Below are 21,982 nucleotides of genomic sequence, written 5' to 3'. Positions count from 1 at the left end.
TATTGCTGTCAACTCTAAGAAAGTTTTGCCAGTTCCTGGGAATGGCTGCATCACCTACCACACGTCTCTGAATCCCAGTCCCACGCTTTGCTCTAGTAGCAGCTTTCAGAGACTCAGACAAGTAGCGGTCCCACACCAGATCAAGCCTAGACACACTTTCAAATTTTCTGGTCAGATACGGAATGAAGATCACATGGGCATAGTCGTTGAAGGTTTTTACTGAACTTGGTTTCAGCATCTGGACAATGGCTGCCCCATCTACAATGGTACAGGTAACCTTTGGACTGTCAGAGTATGCACTGTGAACTTGTTCCAGGCAGGGAAGCAGATCACTCTTCACTCCCAGTCGGAGTCCTCCCCCATCAGACAGTGCTGGTGGACACGATTGGTTCTCGTGTCGAAAGAACTCCTGTAGGTTTCCATCTCTGGTCTGGCAAGCACTGTAGGTTTCCATCTCTGGTCTGGCAAGCAATGAATAATCTTGAAAAGAGCTCCATGTCCTGTTTGAGAGAGACCAATTTCTGTTTTGATACTCTCTTCACGGTTGAAGTACCGAACACCAGTAGCTTATTTCTTGGTATGGTGTCGTCAACTAACTTTGTTCTCTCAACAAGGCGTTCTCTAGTGAAAGCTTCGAATTTGTGCTCTCCTGTCTGCTTCACCTTTCTAACTGCCTCAACAGCTGAAGGTCCAGCAAGTTCCTTTGAGTGGAGAACAATCAGGTCATCGCTTTCCTCCTCAAATGGATTTCCAAAATGTTCCATTGCCGTGACCAAAGAGCATACATCTTTGATAAATGAGACCTGGACACTTGTTGTTTGGTCATGGTGACGTGTGTTATCTGATTTCTTAGAACCAATCTCAAACTCCTGTATCGACACTAAGTCGCCCAAGTAATTCTGTGTCTTGAAGTAGGTGGGGTAGGTAGGTCTTCAAGACCTTCTAAGTTAGCCTTTCTCTCACGATTATAGAGACCTACTAGGCATCTGGTGTGATACTTAGCTTCCATGGACATCATGTCCCCAGCACTAAGTCGCCCAAGTAATTCTGTGTCTTGAAGTAGGGTTGCAGCAGCACGCACCCGTTTGTCTACTCGAAACATTTCTGCATTATGAATGCCTTCATTGCCAGCAGGCTGTCTGCAGAAGAAACAGATGTCCTGTGTCATTTCAGAAGTCCGACTTGGCTGGGATCTTCTGAGTTTGCATTCTTGTTGATCAGCAGGGCTTTCACTGCATGCTCGCTTTTTTGCTCTGTTCAACCTCATTTCATTGTACTTCAGCCTGCATGTATGATGGTATTGAGCTTTCATGGCTGCTTCAATACCATGACCCTCATCCAGTCTTCCAATTGGTAATGTTGAAGGGAGCTGGCCAAGTTCATTAAACTGGATTAAATGCCCTGCAAGTGAAGTGTAGCCACTCCCCTTGTCTGCTCGTGTGTTCTGCAAAGGACATGTCAATGCCTCTGACGTGTGTTCTTGGCATATAACACAGAGCTTCCAGTCAGTCTTGGCTGTGCAAGAAGTTGCTTGACCATCAAAATTCACAAGTTGAAATTTCTTTGATATTTTGTCAAATGAGAAAAAAAACAATGTTTGCTGTAAAGGCCGAGGGGCTATCCTTTTACCACCTTTTACTACAGGGAAACACATTCAAATATGGGATACAACTAGGTTCGGATAAGAACATTTACCCTACACCTAGCCCGATCGTTCATCCAGGACCATTCAATTCCTGTGCGATCTGTACACCTTCCAGGTAACTATATGAAAGTCATATAATCCCGCGCTGGCACATCCTGTCCATTCAGGTGCGGCTATCTAACTACATCTAAATGTATATACACTATTAAGTAGATGTGGGGCTAACATTAAACAGCATTTAGGAAACTAAACTACACTACCACTAAACTATCACCACAACCAGCACATAGAAATAGAAGAAATATGGCATATAATTATGTGTATTATGAGTGTATTTAGCTGGCACTGAACCCCATGCTGAGTTTCACAGCAGTGGTGTCACCAGTGTGCCCTGGTTGTGCTTCAACATCCACTCTATTACATTTCCATTCATTAAATGGTTCAGTTGTTTTTATTTTGCAGATACCTGTATAGGATGTTTTTGTTTATTGGATCAACATTTAAATTTCAATAAAATAGATCATAGTAGGCATATAGGCCTAGTATTTTCTTGCAATTTCAGTAGGTGTATATACAGTTGGGAGGTAGAAGGAACCTTCTGGCCAATCACAAAGTTCCAAATTTGAATTCTGCTTCATAAAAAATATACTGATTTGACACCCATATCATACAATAACGGCTGCCATCTTGAAAATGGCAGCCATCTTGAATATTCAATGACAATGTTCAATTGTCCAAAATACATTTACCAAGTACTATGTATGGTAAATAAGTCTGAAATATCATATTATATCCATCACTCATAATAAAACAATTGTTGCTGGCGGCCATTTTGAAAAATGGCTGCTATGGGCGCCATGTTGAAAATTCAAGATGGCTCCACATCCAAATCTTTTTAGAATGCCTTTGGCTATAAGTGTACCAAATTTCATGCTTTTATCGCAAACTGAACGATTGTTTTGCTTATCTGCTGCACTATCAGTCCTGCAGCCCCCCACAATGCCATATGCCAGTCTAGCCTTAAAGGTATATTCAGTGATTTCACTCAAAAAACCTTAGGTTTCGTTTTTGGCTGTGGGACCCAGCCTTTCGTCCAATCAGGATAGAGAGTCAAAAACGAAACCTAAGGTTTTTTGACCCCCAGGGGTTAACTGGGGACAGGGAGGAACTCCTTATATGGCCAGCACACTCTATAGTAGGGAGGATTATCACAACAAAACAAAAAAATAAGTGATATTTGAATTAAGTGAAATCACTAAATATACCTTTAAAATCTACATTTATATGTTATTCAATATATTACTTTAGCACAAAATATAGGCTTTTCTAAACCAAGCCCTCATTCAAAAGTCAATGTAAGTAAGTAAAATTAAATGTTCACAGACCTACCCGACAACGGCGGCGCCCAGCGGCAGCAACTCCTCCTCCTCCTCCTGGCCACTAGGGGTGCTGTGCGTGTCGCCGCGGCTGGGCCGGGCCGCGGCCGACGTGGAGCTGCTGCTGTCTCTGCTCATGTTCCTGCGGCTGTACCTGGTTCACCGCGCCATCCTGCTGCACAGCAAGGTGCTCCTCAGCGCCTCCTACAGGTGGGTTTAATACCTGCTGCACAGCAAGGTGCTCCTCAGCGCCTCCTACAGGTGGGTTTAATACCTGGTTCACAGCAAGGTGCTCCTCAGCGCCTCCTACAGGTGGGTTTAATACCTGGTTCACAGCAAGGTGCTCCTCAGCGCCTCCTACTGGTGGGTTTAATACCTAAGCTACGGTGACTAAAACTAAGACTAAAAATACTGACAATTTAGTCGACAAATAAAAACTAGACTAAAATGTTAGGAAGGGACTAGTGGACAACAGATCCAGTATAAGTCATTTTACACTTGGTTGCATGCTGAAAATAGCCGATCGGCTATTAAATCGGCTGTAAAAACAGTCATTACGACGGCATCAAGACCCGCCAAAATACATTTTAGTCTAAAATCTTACGACATTTAGTCGACTAAAACTAGACTAAACACTAGAACAGTGTTTCTCAACCTATGTACCACTTTACTGTGCCTTTGAAATCTCCAGGTGTGCCTCGAGATTTTGACCAAAAGTAACACTAGCCCTCCCCCGAAAGCGATAGATAGGCCTCCTATTGTTGCGTCGTTGTTGTTGTCACACGTCTAAATAGACATGCGAAAACAACATGACGACGGAACAATAGACTCTTCACTCTTAACGACCATCGGCCATAGAAATGTTAATCGCCTGGCAACTTTACTGTATAAATGGGGCACAGCACAGACATTTCGCTCCCTCCAGAAAGACACCACCAGAACCAGACAGCAGCACACACAGCGCCGCCGAGTCACCTCCACCTGACCACGGCACAGCAACAACAGCAACAACGGCGGCTACTAACGCAACGCCTACAAAGAAAGCCCCTGCCAGACTGTACCGCGATGATTACATGAAGTTTGGATTCACGTTTACTGGGGATAAAACGTACCCGATTCCGCTGTGTATAGTTTGTGGATTCAAGCTTGCAAACAGCGCATGGTTCCGAGTAAACTGAAGCGCCACCTTCATACCACTCATGATGAACTCGCTACGAAGGACAAACACTTTTTCGTGAGCTTGAAAGAAAAAAAGGAGAAAGACACAACGAAGCAGGCAAGTCTCTTGATACTTGAAAGAATATCCAGCCATCACAGCCAGCGCAATGGCAGTGCTGCTCCCCTTTTCCACAACCTACCTGTGAGCTTAGCTTTTCAACCTACCTGTGAGCTTAGCTTTTCAAGCCTGACTTGAAAATGAAGAGCTCCGTGTCTGTTTGTCCAGCATCCAGCCAGGATAAAAACTCTTTGTTCAGGAAAACAAGCTCAAGGTTCACACTAAGACAGAACTTGTCAAAAATATTTACTTTTCTTTTTATCAATTGTTTTTTACGATTTTCTTTGTACAAAAGTGCTCAAGTTTAAGACCATTGTATTGTGGCAAAAGATTTTTGTTCTTGTTTTTACAACTCCTTTTTTATTTAGAAGTATTACTTTGCATTGACAAATTGTGTGTGCTACATTTTGTATGAGTTTTCAAAAATAAATTGGTGAAACTGAGGCACTGTCTCTGTCCTTTTCTTTCTCTTTAAAGTAATTTGACGAGTGCTGTCATGTGTGTTTTTAAAAGTATATTGGGTTCATATATATATATATATATATATATATATATATATATATATATATATATATTATATATACAGTATATACACACACCATATATCTAGGTGTGCCCCGAGATTTTTAGGCTATGAAAAGTGTGCCCCGGGACAAAAAAGGTTGAGAGACACTGCACTAGAACATTCCAGGTGACTAAAATGTGACTAAAACTAAGTGAAAACTATTCAAGAGACTAGTGACTAAAACTAAAATAGAAATTTGCTGCCAAAAACAACACTGCTGCACACAGCAAGGTGCTCCTCAGCGCCTCCTACAGGAACCCAACGTCATGGCGAAGTACAACAATGTTTGGCCCAGGCCGTGGCGTAACGGTCTGGGCACCGGACTGGTAATCCAGTCGCGATGTGCCGCGGGTTCGACTCCCGGACCCGACACGGCCTTTACCGCATGTCATCCCCCCATCTCTCTCCCGTTTCCTGTCAGCCTACTGTCTGTCCCTTAAAAAATCAATAAAGGCGTAAGCCGCAAAAAATATCTTAAAAAAAAAAAAAAAAAAAAAAAAACAATGTGCAAATAACACAGCAGCAAGATGTGTGAGCTGCTGTGATAGGAGAAGGATATCAAACGGAACACAACCACCCTAAAGACTAACCATTGTGTATATTAGTCCTGCACTATACTTGCATCGAGTGACCTCGGTACATAGAAGTCGATCTATTGAAGATTCTGACCTTCAAATGTACATCATTTTCGTTTTGATTGTATTGCTGTATTGTTGTATTGTTCTTTCTGCTTTGGCAATGTAAACGTATGTTTCCTCATGCCAATAAAGCCCTTTGAATTGAATTGAATTGTCATGGCGCCAGGGCAGTCCCTCCCCCTTTCAGAACGACTAGTGGCCCAGGAAATGAATCCCAATGCATTTTGCCTCATAGGCTTTTCTTAACCCATTCTGACCTGAGATCAGATTCTAAAAATATAGCTAAGACATGTAAATGAAATAAATGCTTAAACATGTAGCTATAGGTGTAATGTTAGAGGCCACAGAAGACATGTAAATATGAAATAAATGCTTAAACATGTAGCTATAGGTGTAATGTTAGAGACCACAGAAGACATGTAAATATGAAATAAATGCTTAAACATGTAGCTATAGGTGTAATGTTAGAGACCACAGAAGACATGTAAATATGAAATAAATGCTTAAACATGTAGCTAGGTGTAATGTTAGAGACCACAGAAGACATGTAAATATGAAATAAATGCTTAAACATGTAGCTATAGGTGTAATGTTAGAGTCCACAGAAGACATGTAAATATGAAATAAATGCTTAAACATGTAGCTAGGTGTAATGTTAGAGACCACAGAAGGAAGACATGTAAATATGAAATAAATGCTTAAACATGTAGCTATAGGTGTAATGTTAGAGACCACAGAAGACATGTAAATATGAAATAAATGCTTAAACATGTAGCTATAGGTGTAATGTTAGAGACCACAGAAGACATGTAAATATGAAATAAATGCTTAAACATGTCGCTATAGGTTTAATGTTAGAGTCCACATAAGTTTTCTCAACTCGCTGTTTCTCTGCCAGACATTACTAAGCCATATCTCCAAAACCGGTGGGTCAAACTGAACAACCAATATGTCAATTTGAAGCTACTATTTCTTGCTTTCATAAAACATGACAAAACAAAAATCCAAACAAAGAATCCAGTGGCAGTCCCTCAGTCAAATGTAGTCACGTTTATTGTGACCAAAAACCCATGGCGAATCAGAGAGGATTTCAGAGCACGTTAAAAAAAAAACATTTTTCCTTCCTGGAGCATCAGATCTCTGTTATCTCTGTTATTGCGAACGCAATGAGCACTAACTATGAGACCCTGCAGATCATGTCTGTCTGTGTGTCTGTGTGTGTCTGTCCCGCTGTGACACCACCCACCCGCCACCAGAGGGCGCAGCTGTATCACACAAAACACACGCACTCACACACACACACACACACACACACACACACACACACACACACACACACACACACACACACACACACACACACACACACACACAACTTAACTTAAAAAAAACTTAACTTAAAATGATAAAGAAAAAACTTTACTTAAAAAAAACTTTAAAAACACTTAACTTCAAAAAACTTAACTTAAAAATAAAATCTTAAAAAAACACAAAAAAACTGAACTTAAAAAAATTTAAAAAACACTTGACTTCAAAAAAATGTACTTAAAAATGTAATCTTAAAAAAACACAAAAAAGAGAACTTTAAAAAGAAAACCTTAAAAAAGTATGTATTTTATTCTAATTGTTGTTATTGCCATTTACGAGCTGCGTTCGCTTCCCGCGTTTGCGCGTCTTACTTGTCTCTGTTATCTCTGTTTCCTTCCAGGAGCATCGGATCTCTGAACAACATCAACTTCACCTTCCGTTTCGTGCTCAAGGTGCTGATGAACAAGTACCCTGCTCGCACCCTCACAGCCTTCATCCTGGGCTTCTGGCTCACTACCTCCTGGATGCTGACGCTGTGTGAGAGGTAACCCCTAGTCCCTAAACACTAACCCCTAAACACTAACCCCTAAACACTAACCCCTAAACACTAACCCCTAAACACTAACCCCTAAACACTAACCCCTAAACACTAACCCCTAAACACTAACCCCTAAACACTAACCCCTAAACCCTAACCCCTAAACACTAACCCCTAAACACTAACCCCTAAAGACTAACCCCTAAACACTAACCCCTAAACACTAACCCCTAAACACTAACCCCTAAACACTAACCCCTAAACCCCTAAACACTAACCCCTAAACACTAACCCCTAAACACTAACCCCTAAACCCCTAAACACTAACCCCTAAACACTAACCCCTAAACCCCTAAACACTAACCCCTAAACACTAACCCCTAAACACTAACCCCTAAACCCCTAAACACTAACCCCTAAACACTAACCCCTAAAGACTAACCCCTAAACACTAACCCCTAAACACTAACCCCTAAACCCCTAAACACTAACCCCTAAACACGAACCCCTAAAGACTAACCCCTAAACACTAACCCCTAAACACTAACCCCTAAACACTAACCCCTAAACACTAACCCCTAAACACTAACCCCTAAACACTAACCCCTAAAGACTAACCCCTAAACACTAACCCCTAAACACTAACCCCTAAACACTAACCCCTAAACACTAACCCCTAAACACTAACCCCTAAACACTAACCCCTAAACACTAGTCCCTAAACACTAACCCCTAAACACTAACCCCTAAACACTAACCCCTAAACCCTAACCCCTAAACACTAACCCCTAAACCCCTAAACACTAACCCCTAAACACTAACCCCTAAACACTAACCCCTAAACACTAACCCCTAAACACTAGTCCCTAAACACTAACCCCTAAACACTAACCCCTAAACACTAACCCCTAAACACTAACCCCTAAACACTAACCCCTAAACACTAACCCCTAAACACTAGTCCCTAAACACTAACCCCTAAACACTAACCCCTAAACACTAACCCCTAAACACTAACCCCTAAACACTAACCCCTAAACACTAACCCCTAAACACTAACCCCTAAACACTAACCCCTAAACACTAACCCCTAAACACTAACCCCTAAACACTAGTCCCTAAACACTAGTCCCTAAACACTAACCCCTAAACGCTAACCCCTAAACACTAACCCCTAAACGCTAACCCCTAAACACTAACCCTAAACACTAACCCCTAAACACTAACCCCTAAACACTAACCCCTAAACACTAGTCCCTAAACACTAACCCCTAAACACTAACCCCTAAACACTAACCCCTAAACACTAACCCCTAAACACTAGTCCCTAAACGCTAACCCCTAAACACTAACCCCTAAACACTAACCCCTAAACACTAGTCCCTAAACACTAACCCCTAAACACTAACCCCTAAACACTAACCCCTAAACACTAACCCCTAAACACTAGTCCCTAAACCCTAACCCCTAAACACTAACCCCTAAACACTAACCCCTAAACACTAGTCCCTAAACACTAACCCCTAAACACTAACCCCTAAACACTAACCCCTAAACACTAACCCCTAAACACTAGTCCCTAAACACTAACCCCTAAACACTAACCCCTAAACACTAACCCCTAAACACTAACCCCTAAACCCCTAAACACTAACCCCTAAACACTAACCCCTAAACACTAACCCCTAAACACTAACCCCTAAACACTAACCCCTAAACACTAACCCCTAAACACTAACCCCTAAACCCCTAAACACTAACCCCTAAACACTAACCCCTAAACACTAACCCCTAAACACTAGTCCCTAAACACTAACCCCTAAACACTAACCCCTAAACACTAACCCCTAAACACTAACCCCTAAACACTAACCCCTAAACACTAACCCCTAAACACTAACCCCTAAACACTAACCCCTAAACACTAACCCCTAAACACTAACCCCTAAACACTAACCCCTAAACACTAGTCCCTAAACACTAGTCCCTAAACACTAACCCCTAAACGCTAACCCCTAAACGCTAACCCCTAAACGCTAACCCCTAAACGCTAACCCTAAACACTAACCCCTAAACACTAACCCCTAAACACTAGTCCCTAAACACTAACCCCTAAACACTAACCCCTAAACACTAACCCCTAAACACTAACCCCTAAACACTAACCCCTAAACACTAACCCCTAAACACTAACCCCTAAACACTAACCCCTAAACACTAACCCCTAAACACTAACCCCTAAACACTAACCCCTAAACACTAACCCCTAAACACTAACCCCTAAACACTAAACCCTAAACACTAACCCCTAAACACTAACCCCTAAACACTAACCCCTAAACACTAGTCCCTAAACACTAGTCCCTAAACACTAACCCCTAAACACTAAACCCTAAACACTAAACCCTAAACACTAAACCCTAAACACTAACCCCTAAACACTAACCCCTAAACACTAACCCCTAAACCCTAACCCCTAAACACTAGTCCCTAAACACTAAACCCTAAACACTAAACCCTAAACACTAAACCCTAAACACTAACCCCTAAACACTAAACCCTAAACACTAAACCCTAAACACTAACCCCTAAACACTAACCCCTAAACACTAACCCCTAAACACTAACCCCTAACCTTCATCCTGGGCTTCTGGCTCACTATGTCCTGGATGCTGACCCTGTGTGAGAGGTATAACCCCTAGTCCTTAACCCATTTAGGCCTGAAAAAAGTGTCTTCTAAATCCTGACAGTTTTCTGAAATACCTCATGTTTCTAGGCCTATATAACTCAATATTTCATGTCAAGGACCCCAAAAACTATCTGTAATTGGACTCCGAGACCCCCATCTGAAAATATGCTGTTCCAGGGACTTCCCCAGAAGCAAAGATTTGAGTTAAAGGACAACTTTAGTTTTTTTCAACCAAGGTTCATGTTGTAGGTTGTTATTAGAGAAAGTAAAAGATGAGTGTTAATCTTTTTTCATTTGCTGCTTTCTTTCGTTTTAGGGAATTTAGCTGTTTTTGACTGGGGGGCGGGGGCATTCGAGCATGGGTCTAAATATGTATTTTTTAACACAATTTGATGGTGATTTCTTTTTTTATGGTTTACTATAGTCCTAATAAACGTCAGGAAATTACATCTGGCCACAGAAGATCACAGGATCTACTGAATGTGAAGGTAGCCTACTGGGGGAAGGATTATACTGTGTGTATAGGCTCAATATGTCAGTTTGTCACATTCAATAGATCCTGTGATCTTTTGTGGCCAGATGTAATTTCCTGGCGTTTATTAGGACTATAGTAAACAATAAAAAAATAAATCACCATAAAATTGTGTTAAAAAATACATATTTAGCCCCATGCTCGAATGCCCCCGCCCCCCTGTCAAAAACTGCTAAAATCGCAAAAACTAAAGAAAGCAGCAAATGAAAGAAAATGAACACTCACCTTTTAGTTTCTCTAATAACAACCTAAAACATGAACCTCAGTTGAAAAAACTAAAGTTGTCCTTTAAAAACGTTCGTTCTGAAAAAATATATTCCAAATTTGAGGCTCATTTTCACGATTTTTCGGAAAATAGCAGACCTACAAGCTCGTAGCGCGCCACTCGGTGGCGCGCCACGAGCTTGTAGATCTGCTATTTTTCAATAGCTAAATTATAACATAATGTTTAAAACACCAAAAGGAGTTCCCGCCCAGAATGGGCTAAACACTAACCCCTAAACACTAACCCCCTAAGACCACCCATATAACCCTAGCCTTCCTCCTGGGAAGCCCTAACACCACCCCTAAACACTAACCCCTAAACCCTAACACCACCCCTAAAGACTAACCCCTAAACACTAATCGGTGCCGCGCTATGAGTTTGTAGATCTGCTATTTTTCAACAGCTAAAGGGTAAACATAACACTTAAGACATCCAAAGGGGTTATTCCCTTAATTGTCCTGGATGGGTTAACACTAACCCGTCTTCCCGTGCGGTTATAGGGTAGATATATATATATATAGTTTAGGGTTTTGGTGTATAAGGTGTCCGGACCCCGTTGGAGCCATGGGGTGGCGGTGGCTCAGCGGTAGAGATGCCCCCGGTTCGATCCCTGTGGGCTCCTCCCCCAGAGTTACTGTCAAAGTGTCCTTGAGCAAGACTCTGAACCCCCTAAATGCTCCTGATGTGCTGGTTGGTGCCTTGCATGGTTTCCTCCGACATCGGTGTATGAATGTGTGTGTGAATGGGTGAATGTAATGCACAATCTATGTAAAGGTGTGTGAATGGGTGAATGTAATGCACAATCTATGTAAAGGTGTGTGAATGTGTGTGTGAATGGGTGAATGTAATGCACAATATATGTAAAGTTGTGTGAATGTGTGTGTGAATCGGTGAATGTAATGCACAATATATGTAAAGGTGTGTGAATGTGTGTGTGAATCGGTGAATGTAATGCACAATATATGTAAAGGTGTGTGAATGTGTGTGTGAATGGGTGAATGTAATGCACAGTCTATGTAAAGGTGTGTGAATGGGTGAATGTAATGCACAGTCTATGTAAAGGTGTGTGAATGTGTGTGTGAATGGGTGAATGTAATGCACAGTCTATGTAAAGGTGTGTGAATGTGTGTGTGAATGGGTGAATGTAATGCACAGTCTATGTAAAGGTGTGTGAATGTGTGTGTGAATGGGTGAATGTAATGCACAGTCTATGTAAAGGTGTATGAATGTGTGTGTGAATGGGTGAATGTAATGCACAGTCTATGTAAAGGTGTGTGAATGTGTGTGTGAATGGGTGAATGTAATGCACAGTCTATGTAAAGGTGTGTGAATGTGTGTGTGAAGCTCCTTGGACAAAAGGCGCTATATTGAACGCACCATTTGCCACGAGTCTCGGCAGCCTGGCATTCTTCCTCCATTCCGTCTCACATGTTGATGGTCAATTTGACTTTCCTATTTTTAGGAGAGCAGATTTCTAATTACAGATCCAATGATAATCATTTTGCTGCACGCATGCACGCACGCACGAGCGCAAACACGCTCGCACGCTCGCGCGCAGGCTGGCTGGCTGACTGACTGGCTGGCTGGCTGACTGGCTGGCTGGCTGGCTGGCTGGCTGGCTGGCTGGCTGGCTGACTGGCTGGCTGGCTGGCTGGCTGGCTGACTGGCTGACTGGCTGGCTGGCTGGCTGGCTGGCTGGCTGGCTGGCTGGCTGGCTGACTTAATGTACAGAATATAAGCAGTCAACATTGGTCAGTCTGTCATGATGATGTCATGATGATGTCATGATATCACCGACACCGGAGAAAAATCATGGGTATACAAAAAGCAAAAAGCACCTTCTTCTCCAAATAGCACATACACGCGCGCACACACACACACACACACGCACACACACACACACACACGCACGCACGCACGCACGCACGCACGCACGCACGCACACACACACACACACACACACACACACACACACACACACACACACACACACACACACACACACACACACACACACACACACACACACACACACACACACACACACACACACACACATTCCCAGGCGTTGAATGGAGAGCTCTCCCCGGTAGTGAGGCTGTTTGTTCAGTGGTGATAAGGTCCTGTGTGTCATTGTGTTATCGACGGGGTGAAGGAACAACAGCTAGCTAACCTTTCACTGCCGCGCCGCGCCGCGCGATAACAACTCTCTTGACATTAAGACTGTGCTTCTCCTCCTTGTGCTGCTTTTAGGCCCCGTTGTTCTTTAAATACACTGATATGCTCACGTCGGGCTTCGACACACTCTGACCTGAGATCAGATTCTATAAAAATGTCTTCTACATCCTGGCAGTTTTCTGAAAAAGCTATGTTTCTATGTCAGTCGTTCTCAATAATAGCAGACCTACAAGCTGGTATAGCAAGCCACTCGGTGCCGCGCTACGAGGTTGTGTAGGTCTGCTATTTTTTGGGAAAAAAATTGTGAAAATGTGGCGCAAATCTTTGAATATATATTATTCAAATACATACAATGTTTGGAGTCCTTGACATGAAATAGTTTGAGAACCACTGATATAGAAACGATATGAGGTTTTTCTCATGTCTAACCAATGACTAGTCTCTAACCGAGTGGCGCGCTACGTGCTTGTAGGTCTGCTATTTTTGAAAAATCGAAGAACGACTGACATTTTTAGAATCTGTTCTCAGGTCAGAATGGGTTAAACCATATAGTCATAATAATCCAAATAACGAGTCAAAATATATATATATAAATATATATGCCAGTATTTATACTTTACTACTCCACTACATCTCAGAGCCAAAATGTGTACTTTTACTTCACTACAATTATTTGGAAAACTTTAGTTACTAGTTACTTTGGCGATTTATTTATTTATTAGAAAACATACATTAACCGCTATACACTAAATTGTAGATTTAGTCGACTAAAATCTTACCGATTTAGTCGACTAAAACTAGACTAACACTAACTCATTCCAGGTGACAAAAATGTGACTAAAACTAAATGAAAACTATTTCAAGAGACTAATGACTAAAACTAAGATCTAAAATGTGATGTCATGAAACCTTTTTTTCCTGCGCATGGCCGCCCCCTTCAGGCAGACGTCGGAGCTCACCAGCACCAGGAACATGGACACGGCTCTGTGGCTGATCGCCATCACCTTCCTGACCGTGGGATACGGAGACGTGTCGCCCCAGACCAGCTGTGGCAAGACGGTCTGCCTGTTCACCGGAGTCATGGTGGGTCCTTATTACACACTTTATTTATTTTATTTTACATTGGAATTTTTTGAATTTTCGTATTTACATGTCATATCATGAAAGCAGGGAATCATAGCTTCAAATTGACATATTGGTTGTTCAGTTTGAACCACCAGTTTTGGAGATATGGCTTATAGAGTATAATGTCTTGAAGAGAAACAGCGAGTTGAGAAAACAGGCTTTGAAAGGTTCACTTCTGTGGTCTCTAACATTACACCTAGCTACATGTTTTAGCATTTATTTCATATTTACATGTCTTCTGTGGTCTCTAACATTACACCTAGCTACATAATATGTAGCTAGGTGTAATGTTAGTCCACAGAAGATGTAAATAAATGCTTAAACATATTATGTTTAAGCATTTATTTCATATTTACATGTCTTCTGTGGTCTCTAACATTACACCTATAGCTATATGTTTAAGCATTTATTTCATATTTACATGTCTTCTGTGGTCTCTAACATTACACCTATAGCTACATGTTTAATAATTTATTTCATATTTACATGTCTTCTGTGGTCTCTAACATTACACCTATAGCGACATGTTTAAGCATTTATTTCATATTTACATGTCTTCTGTGGTCTCTAACATTACACCTATCTACATGTTTAAGCATTTATTTCATATTTACATGTCTTCTGTGGTCTCTAACATTACACCTATAGCTACATGTTTAAGCATTTATTTCATATTTACATGTCTTCTGTGGTCTCTAACATTACACCTATAGCTACATGTTTAAGCATTTATTTCATATGTACATGTCTTCTGTGGTCTCTAACATTACACCTATAGCTACATGTTTAAGCATTTATTTCATATTTGCATGTCTTCTGTGGACTCTAACATTACACCTATAGCTACATGTTTAAGCATTTATTTCATATTTACATGTCTTCTGTGGACTCTAACATTACACCTATAGCTACATGTTTAAGCATTTATTTCATATTTACATGTCTTCTGTGGTCTCTAACATTACACCTAGCTACATGTTTAAGCATTTATTTCATATTTACATGTCTTCTGTGGTCTCTAACATTACACCTATAGCTACATGTTTAAGCATTTATTTCATATTTACATGTCTTCTGTGGTCTCTAACATTACACCTATAGCTACATGTTTAAGCATTTATTTCATATTTACATGTCGATTTCAGCTCTGACACTTATTTCAGACATGCTCTAGTATGTGACGAGTCTGCCTGTGCTATTAACATTAACTCATTTTAAAAAAAAATGGTGAAAAGCTGTCATTTTGCGCGATGGCAGTCTCTCAGTCAAATCTGGTCACATTTGTATAGAATCTGGTCTCATATCAGGTCTCAAATGGAGTTGGAAATTGAACGGTCAGTTTTTCCAATCTTAACCCATTCTGACCGGGCACCCGTTTTGGTGTCGGCATCATGTTATGCTTTAGCTATTTAAAAATAGCAGATCTACAAGCTCATATCGCGCCACCGAGTGGCGCGATACGAGCTTGTAGGTCTGCTATTTTTAAAAAAATCGAAGAACGACTGACATTTTTAGAATCTGATCTCAGGTCAGAATGGGTTAATCAGACCAGTGTGTGTCCAGTGGAAACCTCGTGTGAATCTGATCTCAGGTCAGAATGGGTTAACAGAAGACAAAACACCTGCTCGTCTGTTTCCTCTGAGACGACCTTGAACAGCGAGGGAACAGTTCAGCTGTTCCATGTCTTATTGTCTTACTATAGTTTCATAGTTATTTTCCACCTCCTTTAACCCATTCTGACCTGAGATCAGATTCATATACGAGGTTTCCACTGGACACACACACACTGGTCTGATCAACCCATTCTGACCTGAGATCAGATTCTAAAAATGTCAGTCGTTCTTCGATTTTTCAAAAATAGCAGACCTACAAGCTCGTAGCGCGCCACTCGGTGGCGCGCTATGAGCTTGTAGGTCTGCTGTTTTTCAATAGCTATAAAGCATAACGTGATGCTAACACCAGAATGGGTTCCCGTTCAGAATGGGTTAACCCATTCTATGCGGGAACCCCTTTTGATGTTTTAACCATTTTTTTTTAACTTTCTCTATTGAATGAGCTTGTAGATCTGCTATTTTTTTTTTTTATCGTGAGGATGTGGCACAAACCTTTGAATATATATTTATTTCAGAGCGAATGTTTTTTAACTGACATCTTTGCTTCTGGGGGGGGGGGGGGGGGTCCCTGGGGGGGGGGGGGGTCCCTGGGGGGTCCCTGGAACAACATATTTTGTGTCAGAGGCCAAATACATACATATACATTTTTAATTGCAATTACAATTACAATTACGTATAATATTTGGGGGTCCTTGACATGAAATATAGTTTGAGCACCACTGATACAAGAAACATAGGGGTCTTTTTTTCTCTCTCTCTCCAGAAAACTCATGATGATTTATAGAAGACATTTTGTCGAATGGCGCTCAGCTCAGGTCTTAAATTAATGTCTAAAACATACGGCGGGTCATCCTTGACCTTTCTGACTGTCTCGTGGCGACAGAATGAAATATTATATATATACGACCATCTTTTCTTCTTTCCCTCTCATTCCTAACCATAAAACCTTTGACGCTCTTTGCTTTTTGGAGACTGGGTTATGTCTTCTCTCACTTTTCTAATAATAATATAATGAGCTGTGCGGCCTTCAAACGATGGTGAGGATGAAGACGCGGTTTAACCCCATTCTGGGCGGGAACCCATTTCTGGTGTTTTAACCCATTCTGACCTGAGATCAGATTCATACGAGGTTTTCCACTGGACACACACACTGGTCTGATTAACCCATTCTGACCTGAGATCAGATTCATACGAGGTTTTCCACTGGACACACACTGGTCTGATTAACCCATTCTGACCTGAGATCAGATTCTAAAAATGTCAGTCATTCTTCGATTTAAAAAAATAGCAGACCTACAAGCTCGTATCGCGCCACTCGGTGGCGCGCTACGAGCTTGTAGATCTGCTATTTTTCAATAGCTAAAGCATAACATGATGCTATAACACCAGAATGGGTTCCCGTTCAGAATGTGTTAAAGCATTATGTTGTACTTTATATAGCTATTGGAAAAAAGAGCTGAAATATAGCCTCCCCCAGCTGGCCAGCCGGGGCGCCTGATGGACCCTTTACACGAGATTAACGCATGCACTTTATGAAAACGCTATAATGTCGCTATAGGTGGCGCTAACGGGCTGCCAAATAGACCAGTCGCCCACGTTATACGTACGAGAAGAAGAGCCAGCTCCCCCCCCCCCCTTTCACGCAACCCTGTCGGGGTTTCGCTTCCAGAATCCAGACAACGACGGGGTTGTTGTGGCCGTCACGCTCGCTGCCTGCTTTCCATAACGCATCGAGGCAGACAGACAGGCTGACAGGCAGCCCAGAGCATGCAGGCAGAGAGACAGACAGGCAGAGAGACAGACAGACAGGCTGACAGGCAGCCCAGAGCATGCAGTGCAGAGAGACAGACAGGCAGAGAGACAGACAGGCTGACAGGCAGCCCAGAGCATGCAGTGCAGAGAGACAGACAGGCAGAGAGACAGACAGGCTGACAGGCAGCCCAGAGCATGCAGTGCAGAGAGACAGACAGGCAGAGAGACAGACAGGCTGACAGGCAGCCCAGAGCATGCAGGCAGAGAGGCAGACAGGCAGAGAGACAGACAGGCAGAGAGACAGACAGACAGGCTGACAGGCAGCCCAGAGCATGCAGGCAGAGAGACAGACAGGCAGAGAGACAGACAGGCAGAGAGACAGACAGACAGAGAGACAGACAGGCAGAGAGGCAGACAGACAGGCTGACAGGCAGCCCAGAGCATGCAGGCAGAGAGACAGACAGGCAGAGAGACAGACAGACTGACAGGCAGCCCAGAGCATGCAGTGCAGAGAGACAGACAGGCAGAGAGACAGACAGGCTGACAGGCAGCCCAGAGCATGCAGTGCAGAGAGACAGACAGGCAGAGAGACAGACAGGCTGACAGGCAGCCCAGAGCATGCAGTGCAGAGAGACAGACAGGCAGAGAGACAGACAGGCAGAGAGACAGACAGCCCAGAGCAATTCAGTGCAGAGCGCGCCGCGGGACGGTTATATTATTTTATAATACATTAGGCAAACTTTGACAGGAAAAGACTCGCTCACCGTATAGAAAAAGAAGTAAAACTCCTTAGACTGAGACTTTGTTTTATCATGCTCTGTGCTCATGGTGCAATTAAAACCCATTCTGAACGGGCACCCATTTTGGTGTCGGCATCACGTTATGCTTTAGCTATTGAAAAATAGCAGATCTACAAGCTCATATCGCGCCACCGAGTGGCGCGATACGAGCTTGTAGGTCTGCTATTTTTGAAAAAAAATCGAAGAACGACTGACATTTTTAGAATCTGATCCCAGGTCAGAATGGGTTAATCAGACCCAGTGTGTGTCCAGTGGAAACCTCGTATGAATCTGATCTCAGGTCAGAATACAAACGTTTGGGTCCTCAGACCTTTGTCAGTGCTATGGTTTTTCACAGACACCCGCATTAATTTCTACTTGCAAAAAATAGATTTCAACCTTACTACTACTTTGTACTACTAGGACTAAGACTAAAAAATATGTTAAAAAAAATTAAAAAAAATAAAGTTTGATGAAAGATTTATAATATTTATATAATAATTATATAGCCTAATAATATAATAAATTAATAATTTACATTTTGGGGGATATCTTTCACAATAATGACTAAAACAGGTTCTAGACATTCTAATGATCACAAAAAAACATATATTACAATTATTGTAACTACTTTTATTAGGGTTAAAGGTCAAAAGTCATAGGTTAAAAGTTGTTCAAAATCGCACAGAGTCCAGACATTTTTAATTTGTGTGAATGTCAGCCTCTGTGGGGGGTATTTATATGCAAATATCATGACCAATGGCATTGAAATGTCATTGCAATGAACATCACTGATGACGTTTAGGTGAATAAAGAACAGAAAGAAATAATAATAATTTAGTCATTAAATAAAATAAAATTGTTGCTAAAAAGCAACGCTGGGTCTTAGAGGGTTAACGAGCTCCAAAACAATACAGCTCAGGTGCTGCGAATTACTAATTGGTGACATCACCTGATTGTGGGCGTGGACATTACAGAAAGGATAATATACAAAATCACAGTTATATAGGAAACATACAGTATTCTTAATAAATGCATAATACATTAGGCTACATAAACGCTGCTGCCGCCGCCTATCGCAAGGCTTTGTATTTACATCATGGTTTTACATTCACCATCGCTGATGAGCAGCGCTTTGTATAGGCGAGGAGGGAGGCTTGTTCAGAAACTCCATTATATCATATATGGCTCTGCATTAATGTAATAAACATATATGCGCTGTGAGCCAACAACGTGAGCCATGATGTCATATACGTTTTGCGGATTCACCGTTTTGCCTGTTTACACGGAAGAAAGGGATAAAACGGCGTTCTCGGGGCACGGGGCACGGTGGCACAGTTGGTAATGCTGTCGCCTCACAGCTAGAAGGTCCCGGGTTCGATTCCCGCTCGGGGCGCTGTGGGTGCTGGCGGTAAGTTTCCTCCTCCGCGTCATCAGTGCCCATACCCGAAGGCGGGGTTTGGCGATAGGGCCTTTCTGTGTGGAGTTTGCATGTTCTCCCCGTGTCCCCTAGGGTAGGTACCCTCACATGTTCTCCCCGTGTCCCCTAGGGTAGGTACCCTCACATGTTCTCCCCGTGTCCCCTAGGGTAGGTACCCTCACAAAAAACATGCAGTAATCCTGGTCTCTATACTGCCTCCCCCTGGCCAGCCGGGGCGCCTGATGGAGGGGAAAGGAACTGGTCGGAATAACGTGTTCCTTCCACGCGCTACGTCCAACCAGGGAAACTCCCCCCTGTCAGGTGTAAAGGAGCAACTTGGACACTCAGGCATGAAGGAAGCATGAGTTCAAGTCCGTTGCTCTCCCCTTGTCCCCCATATATGGGGACTAGGTTGGTCTCCCCTTGTCCCCCATATATGGGGACTAGGTTGGTCTCCCCTTGTCCCCCATATATGGGGGACTAGGTTGCTCTCCCCTTGTCCCCCATATATGGGGACTAGGTTGGTGGAGGGTGTGTAGAGCCCAGGGTCACATTAGATGATTGACACAGGGGTGAAAAATGGGTTACAAAATCATGGGATAAAAAATATATAAAAAATAAATAAAAACGGCGTTCTCAAAGATCTTCCACTCTGGAAAAGTGGTTTCACTTTGTTTTGCGTTTTCACCTCCTGAAAACACCTCCGTTCTCGTCTAAAGGACCCCAGCAAGCAAACGATACTTTATTTTGCCGTTTTCTTTGAACACCGTTCTCGTGTAAAGACCACCTTTAGAAAAAGGTGCAATTCAAGCATACCCAAAATGTAATGAGAATGACTCGTTCCCACGCTATCTCTTCACCTACAGCCCAAACGTTTAATGAGTACAGCGGGTTCGGGTCGCGCTGACACCGTATCAGGTATCATATCACGTACAGTACGCGATTAATGTCAGCGTGACCGAAACAAGTTATTATTCTCATTAAATGAGGAAAAAAAACACTCTTGTGTTGCTTCTTCTAGGGTCACAGAGAATGTAGACAAAGATCAGACCCGTCTGGAGTGAGTGGTGCTGTACTGTACTGTACTGTGCTGTGCTGTGCTGTGCTGTGCTGTGCTGTGCTGTGCTGTACTGTACTGTGCTGTGCTGTGCTGTGCTGTACTGTACTGTACTGTACTGTGCTGTGCTGTGCTGTGCTGTACTGTACTGTACTGTACTGTGCTGTGCTGTGCTGTGCTGTGCTGTGCTGTGCTGTGCTGTACTGTGCTGTGCTGTACTGTACTGTACTGTACTGTATTGTGCTGTGCTGTGAAGACTCCCCTATTTTCATTTTCTACTACACCCTCTATGCTTCTCTGCACAGGGACACAGACTCCTGTCCTGTCTATGGGGGACACAGGGGACAGACTCCTGTCCTGTCTATGGGGGGAAAGGGGGACAGACTCCTGTCCTGTCTATGGGGGGAAACGGGGACAGACTCCTGTCCTGTCTATGGGGGACACAGGGGACAGACTCCTGTGCTGTCTATGGGGGACACAGGGGACAGACTCCTGTGCTGTCTATGGGGGACACAGGGGACACAGACTCCTGTTCTGTCTATGGGGGACACAGGGGACAGACTCCTGTCCTGTCTATGGGGGACACAGGGGACAGACTCCTGTCCTGTCTATGGGGGACACAGGGGACAGACTCCTGTCCTGTCTATGGGGGACACAGGGGACAGACTCCTGTCCTGTCTATGGGGGACACAGGGGACAGACTCCTGTCCTGTCTATGGGGGACACAGGGGACAGACTCCTGTCCTGTCTATGGGGGACACAGGGGACAGACTCCTGTCCTGTCTATGGGGGACACAGGGGACAGACTCCTGTCCTGTCTATGGGGGACACAGGGGGACAAAAACCTTAGTATGTCCAAAACAATGTGTTGTTCAGATAATGGCGTAAAGATATTTAAATGAAAGTGTTTTCCGATTGACTAAATGTAGTTATTATTTAGTCACAAAACTATAAATTATTACTGGTTCAATGTTTAAGACCTATATACGCATACACACTTTCACTTAACCTTAATGAGAAGCATGAGACATTTTGATACTTTTTATTAAAGACATTCATACAATGTAGAGATGTCTCTGCCTGACAGCAACAATACTCTTCTCTCTCTCTCTCTCTCTCTCTCTACCCCCCCTCTCTCTCTCTCTCTCTCTCTCTCTCTCTCTCTCTCTCTCTCTCTCTCTCTCTCTACCCCCCCCCTCTCTCTCTCTCTCTCTCTCTACCCCCCC

At 42.8% G+C, this 21,982-nt stretch overlaps 1 protein-coding gene across 1 annotated transcript in view; it reads left to right on the top strand.

Annotated features, from left to right (window-relative positions):
- Positions 1-21,982, top strand: part of kcnn4 (potassium intermediate/small conductance calcium-activated channel, subfamily N, member 4) — a gene marked incomplete at its 5' end in the record, with an annotated part of 80,147 nt that overhangs the window by 38,998 nt on the left and 19,167 nt on the right. The window contains 3 exons of the mRNA XM_083761305.1: positions 3,061-3,231; positions 7,209-7,352; positions 13,952-14,093. Of these exons, the coding sequence (XP_083617431.1) occupies positions 3,061-3,231; positions 7,209-7,352; positions 13,952-14,093 (457 nt within the window). The remainder of the gene's footprint in view (positions 1-3,060; positions 3,232-7,208; positions 7,353-13,951; positions 14,094-21,982) is intronic.

This window comes from Protomyctophum parallelum (genome assembly GCF_964188405.1).
Source record: "Protomyctophum parallelum genome assembly, chromosome: 3".
Taxonomy (NCBI): domain Eukaryota; kingdom Metazoa; phylum Chordata; class Actinopteri; order Myctophiformes; family Myctophidae; genus Protomyctophum; species Protomyctophum parallelum.
This window is presented reverse-complemented; position numbering and strand designations above follow the sequence as displayed.